The 21,898-nt window shown below is 43.5% G+C and overlaps 1 protein-coding gene across 4 annotated transcripts in view; it reads right to left on the bottom strand.

The window, feature by feature from the left end:
* Positions 1 to 6,986: 6,986 nt before the first annotated feature.
* Positions 6,987 to 21,898, bottom strand: part of ZFR (zinc finger RNA binding protein) — an 81,812-nt gene continuing 66,900 nt past the window's right edge. For 3 of the 4 annotated variants that reach the window (XM_058680223.1, XM_058680222.1, XM_004583635.3), the window contains 5 exons: positions 20,870 to 20,967; positions 19,923 to 20,018; positions 9,526 to 9,637; positions 9,324 to 9,421; positions 6,987 to 8,570 (listed from right to left, as the gene is read on the bottom strand). In XM_058680223.1, the coding sequence (XP_058536206.1) occupies positions 8,391 to 8,570; positions 9,324 to 9,421; positions 9,526 to 9,637; positions 19,923 to 20,018; positions 20,870 to 20,967 (584 nt within the window). In that variant the 3' untranslated portion in view covers positions 6,987 to 8,390. Of the gene's footprint in view, positions 8,571 to 9,323; positions 9,422 to 9,525; positions 9,638 to 19,922; positions 20,019 to 20,869; positions 20,968 to 21,898 lie in introns of those variants that run through there. The other variant, XR_009247543.1, reaches the window with a different exon arrangement.

Here is a 21,898-nt window from a genome sequence, read left to right as displayed (position 1 = left end):
CCCACGGCGTACGCACGCCCCCCGGGGCTCGAGCCCCGCCCGCAGGCCACGCCCCTCGCCCCTCGGCCGGCGGTTGATCTCGCCGGGCGGATGCGCGCCGCTCGGCTTCAGCAAAGCCCGCCTCCCACGTCCTCTGATTGGCCGGAGATGCCTCCGGCCGAGCCCCTTCTTGAAAGGACCTCGAGAGATGTTTCTGCAAACCAATCCAAAAGAGCCTTCTCTCCGGACTTCCCGGCGATTGGATAGGTTGACAGGATGTCATTGTCGTCCGGTCGGTAAGCTGTAGTGGGCCATCGAGTTCTCGTCAGTCGCTCTCTTACTTTGCTGGTGGCTTTTAGGGAGAAGCCACACGTCTAGAAATGTGATGTGTCCAGTTTCGCCGTCTGCGTTCCAAACCTACCTCATTGACATTCAAGGTTTACAATTTTAAATGTGAGACGGACCGAGTGCCAAGGGGCACTGAGGGACAGATTGGAGCGATCCAGAAAGGCGCTGTCAAGGGCATGTTTTATTTCAAAGAGTTGTTTGCGTCTCTGATTGAATATCAAAGCTCCTCTGCTAGTTGGCAAAACCTTCCCTTTCCAACACGGCTACAAAGAAATTCCATTTAAAGTCCACATTGGACGCCAAGCACTGAGACGCTCTCAGAAGTTCAGTGGAGCGGGGGGGGGGGGGGGGGGGGAGGGGAGAGGACCTGATCAATATTGGCAAGTAGCTTTTCAGGCGTCAGGAAGCGGGCTGCTCCCAGGCATGCGAGCCCTTCCCAAATCCCCAAGTCCAATTCAAGGTAGCTAACAACGCTCAGCGAAAGGGACTGTGCTGGCATTTGTAAACAAGGGTGAAGTCAGGCGCTTGAGCTGGGTGTCTGACGTGGAGCCCACCCTGCGTGTGTCGGCTTCAGGTGAGCAAACCCGAGCTGCGGGGCCATTTGTCCGGGCCGTCCAAGTTGGTTTTTTTTTATATATATGTATTTTTTATTGTATTGTTGTTGACAATCTTTACATAGTTAATTGCTGTTAAAAAAAAAAGGTTCAGGGGGTATAGGGAAGTGGGTGTGGGTAATACAATTATGTCCATATTGTTTCCATCATGTATCTGAGGTAAAGGGGGATATTGAGGGAGAAGCCCCACCCGGTTTCCCGCCCACCCCAAGTCCCGGATAAGGGGCATGCTCTGAGATATTTGCTCAAGTGGTGTTAATAGTTCTCCAGTAATGAATCGCTGCCGGTTTCGCTCGATGAGGTCGTCCACTGATTGATATGGTCCATCATAAAGTCTCCGTTTGCCCCATATTTCGCTGCCAACATATAGCTGAGATGAATGATTGACCTATTCTGTCTTCTGTCTTTTCTTGGTTAGAGTTCTGAGTCCAGCAGTTCGATTGGGGAGATCTCCAAAGAAACCTTGAGGTATTCCCAAACCAGATTCTTGTATGTTCTAGCAAGCACAAGGCCCGGCACAGTCCATCACCCCGATCAGCTGGTGGTTGCAATTGCTGGGTTGGTTCTGTTTTCAGTCCCGAGTTGCACTGGAACCAATGTGTGTTGCAGTCCAGTCTGGTTCTGCCCAGCACGTACTCGGCTCTTACATCAACCAGTGGGAGCTGCAGCCTAGTCAGGGCGACCCACAATAACCCCCATCAGGCCCACCCCCTACCCTGGTTTGCCAGTATGTGTAGCAGTAGACCAGTCTGTCCCCCATCCCATTTGGCTCTTGTACTTGTCAATGGGTATTAAAGCTTAGTTCCATCTAACCAACCCAACCATCCAGCCCTCACGGATGTTGTTGAGTACCTCTCTGTCTAGCCCAGGTCTGTCTTGATTCCAAAGTCTACATTCCTAACATACCAAAAAAAAAAAAAAAAGGAACAAACACATCTTGAAGATCCCAATTACGAGGCAGCAGCAAACCACAGTGGTCAATCCTGCTTGAGAAAGTCAAGATCTCCTGCAGCGGTGTGAATAATGTGTTTGTAAAAACTGATAACAATGCCACTTTACATTTCACAGACATTTCTAACTTTCTGAGTGGAATGGCAGAGCAGATTCTTACAGTCTGAGTAAATGATTAATTTACTTATTTAGGATTTGCTTTTAATCTTTTTGAGAAGCAGAGCACCAAAGAGAGGGTGGGATCCTCCACCTACTGGTTCATTCCCGAAATGGCTACAAGGTCTAGAACTGGGATAGACCAGGCGGAAACCCAGAGCATCTTCCTCATGGGCCGTCCTTCTGATTTTCTAAACCCATCAACAGGGAGTAGAGGGAAAGTGGAGCAGCCGGCACATAAACATATGGGATCCTGGCGCTTGCAGGGGGAGGATTAGCTAATTGAGCCACCGCACCAGGCCCTGAATTTGTGTTTTTATGTTAAGGGTGGATGATACATCAGAATCGGGTCAGAGACCTGTGTGTCTTACTGCAGGTGCAGTGCCGCCTCCCAAGCCCTCCCCACGTCCCCTAAGATGTTACTGATCCCTGCCCTGGGGGTCTCCCTAGGAGTACAACTAGAGGAGTCTTTCCTTTCCGGACTTTCCATTGGCCCTCCCAGGGGGTGCCTGAGCACTGGCCCATGGAGGATCCCCCTGTCCTCAGCTGGCCATGCCAGGGAGACTGGCAGGCAGGCACTGACCCACTTCCAGAGGCTGCAATCCCTTGGGGATTGTTTAACCACTACTGTCATAACCCCACACCTGCAGTCAGGAGTAGGCCCAGCCTTTGCTCCTTGTTCTGTGGGTTGGTGTCTCAGAACACGTCCTTTTCTCCCTGTTGTGCCTCTCTCTCCTAAAGCAACAATGGGAACAATGATAATGACTGCTAGGTACCTGAAAGATTATTACAAAAATTGAACCTCTTGGGCCTGGAAAGGCCTGTTAAACAGCAAATACTAAATGGGTAAATGTGGGGCTGGCACTATGGTATAGCAGGAAAAATTGCCACTTGTGGAGCCAACATCCTGTATGGGCACCGGTTCAAGTTGCAGCTGTTCTGTGTCAGATCCAGCTCTCTGCAATGTTCCAGGAGAGCAGAGAAGACAGTCCAAGAGCTTGGACCCCTGCAATCACAGCGGAGATCCAAATGAATTTCTTGGCTCCTGGCTTCAGACTGGCCCAACTAAGCTTCTGTTGGAGCCATCTGGGGAGTGAACCAGCATGTGGGAGATCTCTGTTTCCCATTCTCTTTCTCTGTCATTCTTTCAAGTAGACAAATACATAAATCTTAATTCTTTTCAATAACTAGGTAAAGGCTCTCCACTCAGCAAGCAAGGTACTGCCTGTTGCATGGACTGTACACAAAGAAGCAAAGTGACTCCTCCCTGTTAACTTTGGGACAGTTTTAAACAGAGGTTTTGTTTTTGTTTTACATGGACCCCATCCTTTGACACAAAATCATGCCTTTTGATTTCTAATTCATCATATCACATTTTCCTCCTTCAGGCCATGCTGCATTAAGCAATTACTTGACCCCAACTTCAGCACCCATTGGTGGACACATAGGTCTGCACTGCAGTGATTCCACAAACCTGGCACTCCTGCTGCACGCAGACTCTTCCAAAACACTGCAACGAACAAATGAGGATGACTTTTACAGGCAGTCGCGGTCTGAGTGTGTTTCCTACCCGCTACACCTGCACCCCCGCTCATACACTGGAACTTCATCACCAATGTCCAGGTGTTAAGAGGTGGAGCTGGGGCCAGCGCCATGATGTAATAGACTACTCTGTGATGCTGCCATCCCTGCTTATGACCCGGGAGAGGCAGCAGCAGAGGACGTTTTAATCCTTGGGTCACAGCCAGGCTCCTGGCTTTGGCCTGGTTCATCCCTGGCTGTTGTAGCCGTTTGGAGAACAAAGCAGCTGGTGGAAAATCCAGTTCTCACTCATCCTATAATTTTGTCTTTCAAATAAATAAAGATATCTTTTTAAAATATATCTATATATTTAGATTTATTTATTTTTTACTGGAAAGTTAGACTTACAGAGAGAAGGAGAAACAGAAAAAGATCTTCCATTCATTGGTTTACTCCCCAAGTAGCTGCAACGGCTGGAGCTGAGCTGATCAGGCCAGGAGCTTCTTCTGGGTCTCTCATGTGGATGCAGGGTCCCAAGACCTTGGGCTGTCCTCGACTGCTTTCAGGCCACAAGCAGGGAGTTGGATGGGAAGTGGAGCAGCAGGGTTAGTTAGGAACAGGTGCCCATTTCTTCACAGAATTGTGGGAAGAGCTCAAACAGGGACGCCGCACCCTCTACAGGTCAATTCTAAAAGTACAGTGAGAAAGGAATCTGCACTTTTCCCATTCAGCTATGCTTCCCTGCCCTGTGTCACCAGACCTCCTGGGGTACATTACCGGGCTTGTAACCACCAGAGCTCCGGTTCTAATCCTGGCAGCTCCACTTCCCATCCAGCTCCCTCCTTGTAGCCTGGGAAAGCAGTTGAGGACAGTAGAAAGGCCAGGCTGTCCTTCCAGCCACTCCATGTCATGGGAGGGTGGGAAGATGAGCAGAGCTATTGCACTCCAAAATGCTTATCCTGACTGCTCCATCTTTTCTTAGATCACCCAGATCACAGGAACCCGGGGGCCAGGTGATAGGTCATTGACTCTGCTTCTCACTCTGCTTCCTCTCTAGAGCTGTGTCCTGGCTCAGAGTACCTGGTATGTGTGTGTGTGGGAGTGCATGTGTGTGTGTGTGGGGGGTGGCAGTGCGGGGAGAAGCAACAGCCAGAATGTGTTATTTGCATTACCACCCATTTGTATTTCTCTTGACTCATTCCAGGAGAGTGAAACTCAAGCTCTGGGGGTTGATTCAGGGATGGTAGTCCCCAGGAGGCAGGGATGGACAAAGAACATCTCACCACTTTCAGAATGACACACATGAATGCCTCACATGTCATCCGGTCATGTGAAGGCTGTGTATCCCCAAATCAAAGGGATCTTGGGTTTCACTGGGAACAGAAAGTATTCAGTTTAGAACTTGGAACTTCTGGGACAGCTGAGCTGGGCAGGGAAAAGTGAGGGACCTGGCCCCTCAGGCTGACTTTTTTCTGAACTGAAGTCGGACAGTCCAAGTGCTGTCTGATGGCTTTGGTGATCTGGAAGTTTTGTGTGGGGATGCAGGATCCTCTGTCCATAGCTAAGGGCCACTGCTGCTTGTAGCCCAGTGAACTTAAAAAGGACCTGGTGACTGTGGCACAGTGGATCATCAGGTGAGTCCTCTACCTCCAAGTGCTGGCTTCTCAAATGGGCACTGGTTCATGTCCCAGCTATTCCACTTCCTGTCCAGCTGCCTGCCTGTGGCCTAGGAAAGCAGCAGAGGATGGTCCAGGTCCTTTGCATCCTGCACCCATGTGGATGACCAGGATTCACATGGCTCTTTGGCTTTGGATCATCTCCGCTCTGGCTCTTGTGAGCATTTAGGGAATGAATCAGTGAATGGAATATCTGTCCATCCTTTCTGTAAATCTCACAAACAAAAAGTAAATAAATATTTAGCGAAGGACCTGGGAAACTGGAGAACCTCCTTAAGTGAAAACAGGCCAGGCACGCCTCCATATTGGGACAGGCCATCTTCGATCAGAGCTGGAAGGCTGGGTTGTACCTTTCCAATACAAATAAATCTTTAAAAAAAAAAAAAAAAGAGTGTGTGTGGTTAGACTGGAGCTGTATAGATGTGGCCTTGAATGCCAGGCTAAGGACTCTTAAGGTGTCTCCTCAGGCACTGGAGGGTTTTTACTTTTTTTTCTTCATAATAGTAATTGCTTAATGCATAATCATTTCCTATTAAGTAGTAAAAATTATTCTTTAAAAATTTATTTTTATTAGACAGGTAGATTTACACAAGGAGAGACTAAAAGATATTCCATCTGTTATTCATTCCCCCTAATGATTGCAATGACTGGAGCTGGACTGGTCCAAAGCTGGGAGCTGGGAGCCAGGAACCAGGAGCCAGGATATTCTTCCAGGTTTCTCCTGTAGGTGCGGGGGCCCAAGGCTTTGGACTATCCTCTGCTGCTTTCTTAGGCACATTAGCAGAGAGCTGGTTTCAAAGTAGGGCATCTGACTCATGCGCTGGGATTCCATATGGGTACTAGTTCTAATCCCGGCAGCCCCACTTCCATCCAGCTCCCTGCTTGTGGCCTGGAAAAGCAGTCGAGGACGGCCCAAAGCCTTGGGACCCTGCACCCATGTAGGAGACCCGGAAGAAGCTCCAGGTTTCTGGCTTCAGATTGGCGCAGGTCTGGAACACAGGATCAAACCCTAATTGCAAGATGAAGGGGGCTACATGGCAAAGGCTCAAACACGAAATTTTATACTTGGGTTTTAATTTCAGCTCTGTCACTTAAATTATTGACATAGTTTCCTCATCTGGAAAAAAGTAGTATATGGCACTCTCAGTATCGTTAGAATAAGTTTTTAAAAATATATTTATTTATATACTTATTAATGCTGCAGCCAGGTCTCCTGTGTGAGTGGCGGGGCCAAGCACTGGGGTTTCTCTGTTTCTTCTCTCAGGCCATTAGCAGGAAGCTAGAACAGAAGTGCAGCAGCTGGAACTCAAATTGGTCCCCACATGGGAAGCCAGCACTGCAGCTGGTAACGTTACCCACTAAACCATACAGGCCCCAGAATGGTTTTAAATAGAAAAAGGTATCTGTCGTCAGCTCAAAGTAAGGATTATTTCCATTCCTTCCTTCTTCAGAGAAACAAAACTGAAAAATTTTCCTGGAGGATTTAATATTTGAGAATAAAATCAGATGCTGAAAGATTGAAAAAAAATTTTTAAAAAAGACTAAAACAGGCCTGCCAAAGTTACATAAGATACTATGCAACAAATCTGATGAAAAGCCCAGACTCCCTCAGTGCTCCACCATTCTGTAAAAGACTGACATTACAAAGAAAAAGCAATACAATATTGAATCATACCTTTTTTTGGAATATATGTGCTCACATAATCAACATTTGTCAGGAATAACAACATGTAATACCCAATAAAGTTGAATACGGTTTTACTGAAGCGTATGTCATTTCAAAGCAAAGTAGTTTATGATGTCAATTATAGTATATAATACATGTAAGTCATTATATGAATTTAACTTTTTTATTTATGTATTACACTGTAGTGCTGTGACAACAAAATGACATTTGTATACCAGAGCATACATACATCAACAGTAAGATGTAACTTCTCCTTACACCACTGCTAGAATATTTAGCTTTTCTTAGGAGACATAGGCATATAAGATGGCCACATCAAATAATCTTCTGGTTTTTTTCCTTAATTTTAATTTTTTTATCAACACTTTTATCAATGTCAATGTTATTAGAACTGTAAGTTATCTGGGTGATGGGGTGTGTGTGAACCAATCAACTGTATTATGCTGTAATTGTTACTACACTATCTCACACACCAATAAAGAACTGTCACCATAATTAAGGGCTAGTTACTGTGGTTAGTTGCACAATGATAAAGTTCTTTTGAAAATATTGGTTAGCCCACTTATGTGAAAAATGCCCTTTCCACTTATACAGAAGAAAAAATATTCAGAAAGTTATTTTTGGCCTTGCTATGTCAAAAAGTCAACTGTACAAAGATCTAAGTTGAACCTAAAATTATAATTTTAAAAGTCTATTAAAAACAAAAATGTCATGCATTTTTATTAATTATGCAGAGGCTTTAAAACTGTTGCAAGACCATATAGTATATATATATATATTAGCTTTTATACTGCTAATGCACAACTAACAGCAAACTTGATTAGCATAACAGAAATCTGTCTTAATTACACTTTTATATATCACACTAGAGACAAACGCCACAAGAGCTCCAGAAACACCCAGCTCTGAGCACTCAGATGGCAGGATAACTTTAAGTGTTGTAATCCTTCACATACAGAACAAAAGGGGAAAAATCTGCAGTCTCACGTTACAAAAAAACGCACTGCTGTAAGAGGTTGGGGGGAGAAAGGATATTATTTATAACACAAAATAACTCACACCTAGTGTCAAAAAAGCAAACAAAACTTCTAAATAAAAATATCAAAATACACAAACCAACTGAAGCACAAATCCTGCATTAAATACAGTGAAGACTGAATAAGACAACATACTAGTTAGTAAAAGACACAAAAACAGGGAGACCTAGGGCAATCAGTAAATAAAACCCAAATCATAGGAAAACAATCTGACCCACCATTTACCCCAGGAGGAGTACACGCTTTTGGAGTCTTTTCATTCATATAATACCTAACACTGTACAGTAAGATTTTAATGTCATAGAAAAACTTGGTTCTTCCATGAAATTCTCCATGAATTTTTAAAGTAGACATTATTATGAATGAAAAACAGCCAATAAATGGGCACCTGTTTTTAACACTGAAGAATTACAGAAACTTTTTAAAAGTTATCATAATCTTTTTTATCTTTTTTCCCCTCGGCTTCAAATCCATCAACGCCATCACTATCCCTTCTTCGCTTCCTATTGTTGTGAATGTTAAAACGCTGGTTCATCTGTGGTAATGGATCCATGCCTAAGACTTTGTGTATCTGGCGGAATGCAAGGAGTCTCAAAGCAAACTGCAATCAAAAAGAAAGAAAGAAAACAAGATTTTAATTAGTTAAAAAAAGAAAAAACAAAAAAACCCCAAGTTTTCATTGGGTTGGAAGCATACTGGGAGGGTGTTAGGGCACTGCTGGTGCCATCCCAGGGCAGGTCACGGGGTCAGTGCCAGCTCTGCTTTCGAGCCCAGCTTCCTGAGAATATGAGAAGCAGCAGACAATGACTCACATGGCTGGATCCCGACCACACCTGGGGCAGGTATGGACGGAGTTCCAAGCTGCTTTGGCCTGACTAGACTTAACTACTCAAAGAATTTGGTGAGGCAGTGGATGGAAGATCTGTCTCCGTGGATTCTATGTAGGTCTTTCATGTAAACACCTTTTTATGCTGGCAACAACCAGGGTTGGGCCAGGTTAGAACCCAAATATGGGAACTTGACACCTGTGTCCAATCCGATGGCAGGGATGTCATGTCCTGAACCATTATCTGCTGTACACCAGTGTGCCCATTAGCAGGAAGCTGGATTGCTGCAGTGAGGACTTGAACCCCTGCACCACAACATGAAATGTGGTGTCAACTGGTATACTGTGCCAGACGCTTAGCCCTTTGTCTATACATAAAATCCTTTCAAGTAGCTTACTAAAGAAGCAAAAGAATAAGTACCACACCATGACTTCTTCTAAAGAACAATCATTAACAAACAAGCCAAATCCCACAACAGCCTAGAGGGCAGTAACTGCAGCGAGCCTTTGGGCTGGGCCCTTGCGCACCTGCGCACTGGATGTGATGTCTTCACGCTGCTGCTCAGTCATTGTTGCCAAGGTGTCAAAGGGATCCTTCTCACAGGGATCCAGAAGTCCAGGGCTACCTACAGCAGTCACCAAAAGGAGACAACGTATTGGCATTATCTGTTTGTAAAAGAAGAGTTCCAGTTCCGTTATCTAACCTGGGTAACAACAAAGGTGATGTTACCTTTAAGAATGATCCCTGAAGAAATGCATTCGAACACTCTTCGCAATGCATCCCCAGGGCTCTGCGGGGTTGATGCACTGCTGATTGCCTTCTCCACTAACAGCTCCATAGCCTAAAAAGAGAAACACACAAGGGTTCAACACAAAGTTTTTCTTTTCAATAACGACTGTTCTTAGGGCAGATGTTATGGCATATGGATTAAGCAATTGCTCAGGATGCGCACTTTCCATATTAGAGTGCTGAGTTCAAGTACTAGTAATTTCACCTTTTAAAAAAGATTCATTTCATTGGAAAGTCAGATTTAGAGAGAAGGAGTCTGTAAATGTCTGCTGGTTCACTCCCCAAGGGGCCGCAATGGCCGGAGCTGTGTTGATCTGAAGCCAGGAGTCAGGAGCTTCTTCTGGATCTCCCACGTGAGTGCAGGGTCCCAAGGCTTTGGGTCACTCTCTACTGCTTTCCCAGGCCACAAGCTGGATGGGAAGGGAAGTGGAGCATCCGCGATACGAACTGGTGCCCATGTGGGATCCTGGCGCATGCAAGGTGAGGACTTTAGCTACTAGGCTACTGTGCTGGTGCCCCTTCTCTCTCTGTTTAAGATTTATGCATTTTTGGGCCCAGTGTGATGGCTCAATTGGCTAATCCTCTCCTTGCAAGCGCTGTAATCCCATATAGGTGCCTGCTCCACTTCCCATCCAGCTTCCTGCTTGTGGCCTCAGGAAGCAGCAGGGGATATCCCAAAGCTTTGGGAGTCTGCACCTGTGTGGGAGACCGCGAACAAGTTCTTGGCTCCTGGGTTTGGATCAGCTCCACCTTAGGAGTGAAACAGCAGACGGAATATCTTTCTGTCTCTCCTTCTTTCGGTAAATGTACGTTTCCAATAAAAATAAATAAATCTCTGGCCACAGTGGCTAGAGCTCAGTTGGTCTGAAGCTGTGATGCAGGAACTTCTAATTTCCCATGTGAGTACAGGGTTCCAAGGATGTCGGCCATTCTCTGCTGTCTTCCCAGGCCACCAGCAGAGAGGTGCTTTCAAAGCGGAGCAGCTAGGACACAAACTGGCAACCATACAGGATGCTAGTACTAACAGGTGCTAGCCTGTAGCTATTCCACTTTCAATCAAGTTTCCTGTTAATTCACACTGGGAGGCAGCAGATGATGGCAAGGAGATCTGGATGAGAATATTCCACCTGTGGTTCATTCCAAATGGCTGCAATGGCTGGGGATAAGGCCAGGCAGAAGGCAGGAGCCCAGAAGTCAATCTTCATCTCCCCATGTGAGTGACAGAGACTCAGGCATGAGTCATTCCCTGCTGCCTCCCAGGTGCACAGCAGCAGGAAGCTGACTAGGCACTCAGGGGGTGCGGACTTCAAAATGGCATCTTATCCATTAAGCCAAATGTCTATCCCGTATGTTTCACAATACAGATTGATGATGCTAAGGCATTACAGCAGGAAAATATTCTACAGTTACAGACGCCCCTGTTCTCTTTGCAGTGGTATTACCTAAATTTTCACTGAATGCATATCTGGGTTTTTGGAAAATACAAATTATGCTTTTGGACTATGAGCTAAAAGAATAAATAACAGACAAAGGTACGGATTTAGAAAGCAACAGATGTGGATCTAACCTGTTATGTTTTGAAGGATCTTTTATCACAAATCTTTCCAATTTCTTTTCTTTTTTTTTTCAAAGATTTATTTTATTTTTATTACAAAGTCAGATATACTGAGAGGAGGAGAGACAGAGAGGAAGTGGAGCTGCCGGGATTAGAACCAGCGGCCATATGGGATCAAGGCGAGGACCTTAGCCACTAGGCCACGCTGCCGAGCCCCTCCAATTTATTTTCAAAAACAGAAACGATTCACATGATTCCCCCATGTTGAATCATCACTACTATCTGGTTCCCTAACACTTTCTGTTAGGGTAATGGTGTTACCTAAACACTCATGAAAAGATTCATCCACAATGCAGCTATTATCTCAATTTGGATTAAGACTACCAATAGCAACAAAAATTCAGGGAAAATAGTTTGGAACTTCAACAAAAATTTTAAATCATGAAAATAAAAATCCTTTAGTAAGAATCCCTTTTTTGGGCCCGGCGGCGTGGTCTAGCAGCTAAAGTCTTCGCCTTGTAAGCCCCGGGATCCCATATGGGCGCCGGTTCTAATCCCGGCAGCTCCACTTCCCATCCAGCTCCCTGCTTGTGGCCTGGGAAAGCAGTTGAGGACGGCCCAATGCTTTGGGACCCTGCACCCGCGTGGCAGACCCGGAAGAGGTTCCAGGTTCCCGGCTTCAGGATCGGCGCGCATCGGCCCGTTGCGGCTCACTTGGGGAGTGAATCATCGGACGGAAGACCTTCCTCTCTGTCTCTCCTCCTCTGTGTATATCTGGCTGTAATAAAATGAATAAATCTTTAAAAAAAAAAAAAAAATCCCTTTTTGATAGAACACTAACAAACTGAGATGTACTCCAAGGTCATGTTTCAGACTCTTCTAAGAAACTACATATTTACAGACTTCTCAGAGACACGACAGTGCACGGGAGAGGGACACTTAGAGAACACATGCAAACAGCTGGGAAAAACGACAGTTGGCAACAGACTGAATAAAATCAGAAAATAATGGACTAAGTGGAAGTCACAACAAAAAATAAGTTAGAATGGTTTAATTTATTTAGCTTAGGATATAAGCCAGCTTTTTTTTTTTTTTTTTTTTTTTTGGTAAGAACTTTTTTAAAGATCTTCACTTACATGTTTTAGTATTTCAAAAAAAAAAAAAAAAAAGAAAATTAGTTATATAGAAATCGCTATGCATCTGTATGAGCTATTATTTATTTCCAGATAAATTAGGTATTATTTTAAGATGCCAAAATCCTGGGAGGCTCTTGAAGATAATATCAGTGTCACTCATTCTGATTTCTCCTCATCCTGGCATGATGTCATCAGCATGTAATAAAGACACAAGGAGAGGGACACAGAAAGATCTTCTATTTATTTCCCAAATGCCCACAAGACAGGCCTGGTGCAGGCCACTGGCATAATCCAGGATCTCTTGGGTCTGGCGGCATGGCCTAGCGGCTAAAGTTCTCACCTTGAATGGGCTGGGATCCCATATAGGCGCCGGTTCTAATCCCAGCAGCTCCACTTCCCATCCAGCTCCCTGCTTGTGGCCTGGGAAAGCAGTCGAGGACGGCCCAAAGCCTTGGGATCCTGCACCCATGTGGGAGACCTGGAGGAAGTTCTTGGCTCCTGGTTCCGGATTGGCGAAGCACCGGCCGTTGTGCTCACTTGGGGAGTGAATCATTAGATGGAAGATCTTCCTCTCTGTCTTTCCTCCTCTCTGTATATCTGACTTTGTAATAAAAATAAATAAATCTTTAAAATAAATAGATAAAGGAATGAATCTTAAAAAAAAAAAATCCAGGAACCCTTCCAGGTATTGCATGTGGGTTTAGGGACCCATTATCTGAACCATCACCTGTTGCCTCCCAGGGTGTACGTCAGCTGGAAGCTGGAACTGGAAGTAGAGCTGGGACTTGAACACAATCACTCTGCATCTTAACTGTTGTATTAAATGTCCGGCCCTGATTTTGTGTTTACAAAATATAGGGACCAGCGCAGTAGCCTAGTGGCTAAAGTCCTCGCCTTGTATGAGCTGGGATTCCAAATGGGCTCAGGTTCGTGTCCCGGCAGCTCCACTTCTCTTCTAGTTCCCCGCTTGTGGCCTGGGAAAGCAGTAGAGGACGGCCCAAATCCTTGGGACCCGCCCCCATGTGGGAGACTTGGATGAAGATCCAGGCTCCTGGCTTCGGATCGGCTGAGCTGTGGCCATTGCAGCCGCTTGGAGAGCGAATCAGCAGACAGAAAATCTTTGTCTCTGTCTCTCCTTCTCTGTATAATTGACTTTCCAATAAAAATACACAAAATATTTTTATTTTCCCTAAGTATTTTTGGAGAATATAATGACAAAAATAAGTATTAAATAATCAACAATGATGTAGATAGATCAAGTGATAACACGCAACACAAGTAATTCAAAGCTTTTTCAAAACATCCTTTTTTTTTTTGCAGAAATATCTCTTTAAACTCCCAACTTATGTTACCATACTTTCAAAGATCTATTTATTTTTATTTGAAAGGCAAATTTACAGGGAAAGGGGGCCGGGGAGAGTTTCTTCCCTCCACTGGCTCACTCTCGAAAAGGTTACAACACCCACAGTTGGGCCAACCCAAAGCCAGGAGCCTGGAGTTTCTTCTGCGTGCAGCAATGTTGGTACAGGTGCCCAAGGACGTGGGCCATCTTTCACTTCTTTCCCAGGAACTTTAGGAGGGAGCTGGAATGGAAGTACAGCAACTGGGACTCGAGTTGGTACCAAATGGGATGGCCGGCACAACAGGTGACAGCCCCCCAAATCTGCTCTTTGACTGAAGGTAAAAAGTGGGAAGTTGTGATTTATAGTGGCAGAGAGGGGGAAACTATTTTATTGCTTAAAGATTTTACTTTTATTGGAAAGACAGATCTACAGAGAGAATAAAAACAAAGATCTTTGGAACACTGGTTTACTCCCCAAAGCGCTGCAATGGCTAGAGCTGAGCTGATCCAAAGCCAGATGTTTCCAGGTCTCCGACGCGGGTGCAGAGTCCCAAGGCTTTGGGCCATCCTCTACTGCTTCCCCAGGCCAAAGCAGGGAGCTGGATGGGAAGTGGAGCTGCTGAGACCTGAACTGGAGCATATGGGATCCTGGGCAGTTAAGGGGAGGGTTTATCCATGAGGATATCATCACACTGAGCCCAGAGAAAAAAGTGTTTTAAAGGCACAGGCACAGCGGTTAACCAACTGCTAGGGAAGTCCACATTCTATGAGAGTGGCTAAGCTCAAGTCCTGGTTCTGCCCTCTTTTCCAGCTTTTGCTGATGCATACCCTGGAAAGTGGTGGATCCCCTCCTGTGTGAGACTCAGAATGAGTTCTTGCTTCCCTGGCCTTGGCTTGGTTCAGACCTGCTGCTGAGGACAGCTAAGAGTGAGTCAGTGGGTGGAATCTCTCTCTTGCATCTGCCTTTCAAATAAACATAAAAAACAAACAAACAAACAAACAAAAAAAACCTGGCAGATGCGGTAAGAAACAGCATGGGTTGACGTTGTGGCACAGTTTTAATAACTGCTGGCAATGCCAGCATCCCATAGGGGAGCCGATTTTGAGTCCCAGCTACTCTCCTTCTGATCCAGCTCCGTGTTGATGCGCCTGGGAAAGCAGCCAAGGATGGCCCTGTTACTTAGGTCCCTGGACTCACATGGGAGACCTGGAGAAACATGCTGGCTCTTGGCTCTACATTGGCCCAGTTTGTTTCACTGTGGTCATTTGGGGAGTGAACTAGCTTTCTGGGGAGAAAAATGTTGAGTTACAGCTTCTTGGTAATTTAGGGGAGACTATTACAGTTAAACAGATGGCTTTTGCTGGGAGTAGCTAAAGGCTGGAATATTATTTTAAGTAAAAGCAAATGAGATCCACAGTCCAGGGATAACTGACAACTTCCTGATTATTTTGCAAATTAAGAGACCATTAGTTCTTTGCCTGCAAGTATCAGGGTCCTATCATTTAAATTTTTCTCACTGGGGAGCAAGCATTTGGCTTAGGTCTTAAGGTCTCTACATCTCACTTCAGAGTAGCTGGGTTTAATTTCCAGCTCCCAATTCCAGCTTTCTGAAAATGCAGACCCTGGGAGGTTACAGATGACAACTCAAACCATGGGGTCCCTTCCACAGACTTCAGAAACCTGGACTGTGGACTAGGGCCTATTTTGGCTGCTGTAGGTGTTTGGAGAGTGAATCAATAGATGAAAACACTCTAATTCTATTTTTCAAGTAAATAAAAAAATTTAAAAATATTTATTCTTACTTCCTTTGTTTTATCAGCAACAGTCACGAATTCTCAAATTTAATCCCAATAACTATAATCAAAATTAAAAACTCTTTAAGTACCATTCCAATATAGGGAAATGTTACATCACCCCACCCTCTTTCTTCCAAAGCTTTTCTTTACTTGAAAGGTAGTTATAGGGCCCAGCGGCGTGGCCTAGCAGCTAAAGTCCTCGCCTTGAACGCGCTGGGATCCCATATGGGCGCAGGTTCTATTCCCAGCAGCTCCACTTCCCATCCAGCTCCCTGCTTGTGGCCTGGGAAAGCAGTAGAGGACGGCCCAATGCGTTGGGACCCTGCACCCGTGTGGCAGACCCGGAGGAGGTTCCTGGTTCCCGGCTTTGGATCGGCGTGTACCTGCTGTTGCGGCTCACTTGGGGAGTGAATCATTGGACGGAAGATCTTCCTCTCTGTCTCTCCTCCTCTCTGTATATCTGACTTTGTAATAAAATAAATAAAACTTAAAAAAAAAAAAAAAAGAAAGGTAGTTATAGTGACAGAGAGAGAGAGAGAAATAAAAGCTTCCACCCTCTGATTAACTCCCCAAGTAGCAGTGCTGGGCCAGGAGAGACCAGAAGCCCCAAGCTCCACCTGAGTACTCCCCCATGAGTACAGGTTACGCAGGTGCATTAGCAGGGAGCTGCATGGGGAATGCAGCAGCCAGGACTCAACACACTGCACCACATGGCAGACCTAAAGATGAAGGAACAGTGACAGAGGACAGTTTAAGTGAGGGATGGACACACACACACACACACACACACACACACACACACACCCCAGAGATCAATCTTCCACCTATTGGTTCACTCTTGCAAGTGTGAAGGAAGGTGAAGGAGGTGAGCCAGGCTCAAGCCAGGAGTCTGGAACTTCATCTGGATCTGCCACATGGGAGGCAGGTCCCAGGTAAATTATCAGGAAACGTGATCAGAAGCAGAGTACCTGGGGTTCAAACCAGCACTTTCATATGAGATGCCAGAGTTAGAAGCAGTGGGTTAACACACCGTGCCACAATGCCTGCACTCCTCCTATCCATCTAACCATTTTAAACTGAGCAATTCAGGGACAGGCAATTGGCACTGTGTGTGACACCAGAATGAGGAACAGCTACAAGAAAGATAATAGACAATTCAACCTCAGGATAATCTCTTGTCTCTAGAATGGAGAATCATATCCATCGGACATAATAAACTGTTTCCTTCTTGAATAACTGAAAAAAATCTTCAGGACAAAAGGATATGCAGGTTTCAAAGAAATACTGACAAGCAGATTCAAAGAGCTAATTTGGCTTAGTTAATAAAATCCAATGATTAAAAAAAATTCTTCAAAGAACTTCCACAAAAAGGGCAGAAAAAATAAAGCTGGACCTATTTTCAAAATCAAATGCCCCAATTTAATGCAGTGATAGAAAAAAGAGGGAAAAGCTGTAACCTACCAAACTGTCACTGAAGTAATAGCAAATGGTAGGCAGTTATTCTGAAACATGAAACCAGTTTAAGAAAAATCTTAATGAAATTAAAAGAAGCCCCAACTTAGTAGATAGCACTGAACCATTTAAACACAGAATATGGCAACCTATCTGGAGAATAACATAACTGGATTCATTTTTGATTCACATATGACTTTTTGGTCAATTTTTTATTACCACAAGAAATGTATGTTTATTTCATTCTGGTAAAAATTAAACAACAAGTATCTCCCATAATCTTCCCTTCCCTCCTGTTCCTTAGAAGTAACCAATATTCTTGGCTTCGGATCGGTGCGCACCAGCTGTTGCGGCTCACTTGGGGAGTGAATCATCGGATGGAAGATCTTCCTCTCTGTCTCTCCTCCTCTCTGTATATCTGACTTTGAAAAAAAAAAAAAGAAGTAACCAATATTCTAAGGTATAATCATCCTTTTTCAAGAGTCTGTGCTATCGGGCTCGGCAGCGTGACCTAGTGGCTAAGGTCCTCGCCTTGATCCCATATGGCCGCTGGTTCTTATCCCGGCAGCTCCACTTCCTCTCTGTCTCTCCTCCTCTCAGTAAATCTGACTTTGTAATAAAAATAGAATAAATCTTAAAAAAAAAAAAAAGAGTCTGTGCTATCTATTTCACACACATACACGGAAGGGAGAGGGGTCAGCACTGTGGTATAGGACGTCAAGGTGACATTTAGGATGCCAGCATCCCACCAGCGAACACTGGTTCAAGTCCCAAGTCACTATGCTTACAATCTAGCTCCCTATAATGTGCCTGGGAAAGCAGCAAACGGTGGCTGCAACACTAGGGTTCCTGCTACTCATGTGGGAAATCCAGATGAATATTTAGCTCCTGGCTTCAGCCAGGCACAGTCCTAGTCACTGGGGGATCAAAATGAGGAAAAAATTAGCAGTTGGAAGATATTTCAGGTAGAAGACCTCTGTCATTTTTGCATTTCAAAGAAAGACCAAAATTTAAAAACATATATATATGTAATTACAGAAAGTGTTTAGATGAAAAATATATATAAATCAATTTGTAACCTAACATATGAGAGATCTCTGTAAGTAAACAAAGTAAAAAATCCGGAAGTTAGGTAAACTAATTAGAAATGGTAAAAACTGAAAAGCTGAAAAAAATTACTTTCCACATGAATAAGGGACAATTTATCTATTTTATTATAAAGTTTATATAATTCAGTAAATGACAAGTATCAAAGAAACTGCCAAACAAAACTACGGATGCCAATAATCAAAATAAAAGCAAGTAAAACTGAGATATGATACTGTGTCTAATGTCATCAGTAAGAGAATAATCCTCAGAGCTAGTGAGCATGTAAAGATGAGCCGTCTAACAGTGGGCTGAAACTGCTGAAGATGAAGCCTAATGATACCAGAGTGAAAATACTGCTCCTGGAACCCATGCCCCTTAGTGGAGGGCCTCGTTTGAGGCGAACTATTCCACGCTTCCAGTCCAACTTCCCACAAATGACCTGGCATGCCAGAGATATTTAGGTTCCTACCAGCCACATGGAGACCTATATGAGCTCCTGGTCTAACCCTACCTGCCATTGTTAGAAAGGCACATTTACAGAGAGGGGAGAGACTGAGAGAAAGCTCTTCCATCTATTGGTTCATTCCCTACGTGGCTGCAACAGTCAGAGCTAAGCCAATCTGAAGCTTGGAGCCAGGAGCTTCTTCCGGGTCTCCCACATCTTGGGTGAAGGGTCACAAAGCTTTCAGCCATCCTCGATTGCTTTCCCAGGCCACAACCAGGAAGCTAGATGGGAAGTGGAGTAGCTGGGACACAAATGGGCTCCCATACAAAATCCTGGTGCATGCAAAGTGAGGCTAGGCTTTGCCTAGGCTACCGTGCCAGGCACAAATAAATAAATCTGAAATCAAAACACTTTCTGGTGACCAACCAGCATTTATTTTTTAAATGACATTTGAGTTCCTCCAAATTCTATTATGCTCAAAAGCTTGGGCCTGGCGCAGTAGTTTAGCAGCTCAAGTCCTCTCCTTTTTTTAAAAAAAGGGGGGGCGGTGGAGGCTTTCACTTATATTGCACCATTGTGTACTATTTTTGCATAATGTGTATCTGATTTTTCAAAGCTTCCAGTCCTATATATTTTTTAAATGTTACCAGAATCCTACATGAGGAGATTAACAGCTCATTTTCAGTTTTCCTTATGTATCCATACATGCAAAAAATCCAACTAATAATTCCTGTAGTATTTTTTTTTAATTAGTAAACATCCTGAAAAGAGCATAATATGAGTGAAAAACAAAAAGCAGCAGCAAGCATACTTCAGTGTCAGAGCCTTTCTGGGTCTTCCATCTGGGTACAGGGAACCAAACACTTGGTCCCATCATCCACTGCTTTACCAAGTGCATTAGCAGGCAGCTGGATGGGAACTGGAATCCATAGGACTCAAACCAGTGTCCAAACAGAATGCTAGTACCACAGGCAGAGATGTAATTTTAATCTACTACAATGTAGAGGCAGCCTCCAATTATAATTCTTTTTTAGATTTTTTTTTTAAAACCAAAAACACACATTTATAAAGGAGAGACAAAGATCTTCCATCTGCTGGTTCACTCCCCAAATGGCTGCAATGACCAGAATTGAGCCAATTTGAAGCCAGGAGCCTCTTCTGAGTCTCCCATGGAAACACAGAATTCCAAGGCTTTGGGTCATCCTCCACTGCCTTCCCAGGTCACAGCGAGGGAGAAGGATAGGAAATGCAGCGGATGGGACACAAACCGCCACCCTTTTTGGGTGCCAATATTTGCAGGGAGAAGATTAGCTAATTTAGCCATTGCACAGGCCCCAGGTATAATTCTTTAATTAGTAAATTCTGACAAATTAAAACACTATCAAGACTCCAAGATTTCTTATTAGAAGTGAAACGATAAATCAACATTTAATCAATGAAAGTAGGATTAATAACAAAGTGCAAGGTAAGAGGATATAAAGTGACCGCAGAAATACTTGCTGTTTGGTTTTTCCCACTTACCCAGCTTGGAAAATCAGACCAGGTGGGGACTCGCTGACACAGGTCTCTGAGGATGCGGATGATGATCACACAGGACTGCAGCCCGTTCGCGCGAGCCTTGAGAGCAACACAAAACCACCTGAATCAACCTTAGAAATACTGAAATGATCCCTTGGAAAAAAGGTAAAATACCACTGTTCAATGGAAGCTCAGATAAAAATAAACATAATTGCATTTAAAATTGTATTCAATGAGCTGCCATTTACAGCAATATTTTATGCCAGGGTTAGTATTTAAAAGCTGGTATCTAGGTCAAAGTAAACAGATTATGCAAGAATAATATTTCTTGATCTCCTGTGAACCTTGACCTGTGTTCATTTAAAACAGGAAACTTGAAAAAAAATCTGCCTACTTTAGAAATAAAAGAAAAAGTAAAGAGCTAAAAATTTGTGTAGGGACTGAAAGGTTAAGGAAATCTGTTTGGTTTCCCTTCTGTGCCTTTGCATGACTGCAAAGTCACTAAACCAAACAGCTGCTTCCTCACCTTTCACTCCCTACACCTATTACTGAGAGAAAGAAGGGGGAATCTTAATCCTATACACAAAGCTTTAAACACTTATTCCATTATTTAAAGCAAAGTTATCTGCAGCCTTATGGAATATAATGTATATACACAAATGTGATGCTTCTAAACAAGTCAACTTTAATTATAGCCACTAAAATACCAACCAAACACCCACACTACAAAACACCCAAAAACCTTATTAAAAGTTTGTCAAATTAATAGTAACTGCAATATGCAGATTGTATGTTCATAGCCAGCTTTCTATGTTAACATATTTTATGAGATTTAATTTAAAATAGTATTGCTTGGGTGATCTTTTGAAATGTTTAAGCACAGTTAAACATGTTGTACTGAACTACTCTCTCATAAGGCTACAAGAAAAAAGTAAAATGATGTTCCGAACCTGGAACCACTTAGCGTGGCGTAGAGCAGCCAGAGCGTCAAGACATTTTTGCCTGTCCAAGACGTCCGGTGGGTCTTTCACCATACCCGAGGTTACATCTAAAATGGATTGAATTGGCAAAATGCAGTGAGGAATGGGTGTTTGACCAGGTGAGCAAGACACTTCCTTAGAGCAGCATCAGTGTCACATGAGCCATTTGAGAATTTGCCAGTACTCTAATTTACCCAGGCAGTAACATTCAAATTTCAATAAATCAATAAAGAACAAAGGGTTAAATTCAACTCTTAATTGAATATAATAAATAATTTTGGGGAATATAAATCCTACCCACCAAAATGAAATCTAAAGGAAAGATTACTGGATACAGTGCACCAGCACAAAGACAAGACAAGAGGGAACACAAAAATCCACCTTGATAAATGAGAATGTACAATAAACTGCTGAGTTTGTTCAATACCTAAATAGTCATAGGTTATTTTGGGACTAATACAGCAAAGAACTCATGATGAACATGAAATGATAATAATCATAAAAGATGATAAGTTCAAAATAGGCACTTAGAAGAGTTTCAACTTTTGTTCTTCCACAAAAGGATTTTAGCTATTCGAGACTATGAGATACCTTTAAATTACTATTGAAGTATACTAAAGAGTAATTAGAGAGAAATAATGGATAGCAGAAAAACAACAGGAACTAGCATGGTTATACAGAATTAAGTACAGAAAAGAAGCAATAAGGAGACTGCATTTAAGATAAATAATATACAGTATTTAAGCTGATTCAAATACAAATGAGCCACATAAAATTTGAAAAAACATGAAACTAAACCAAGACCAGAGTTCAATTTACATTAATAAAAATTATTCATCAAAGCAGTAAAAGGGATTTTTTTTCATCTAAACATCTGTAAAATGTGTATAGAACTGACAGCAAATTTGCTATCAAAGCAAAAACAAGCAAATTGCAATTAATTTAAGAATATCTTAAATACAGAAAAACTACATAATCAACTCACTATTAACAGCCATT

The sequence above is a fragment of the Ochotona princeps genome, chromosome 23 (genome assembly GCF_030435755.1).
Source record: "Ochotona princeps isolate mOchPri1 chromosome 23, mOchPri1.hap1, whole genome shotgun sequence".
NCBI classification, from domain to species: Eukaryota; Metazoa; Chordata; class Mammalia; order Lagomorpha; family Ochotonidae; genus Ochotona; species Ochotona princeps.
Note: the sequence above shows the minus strand (reverse complement) of the source record. Positions and strands in the feature narration are given on the sequence as shown.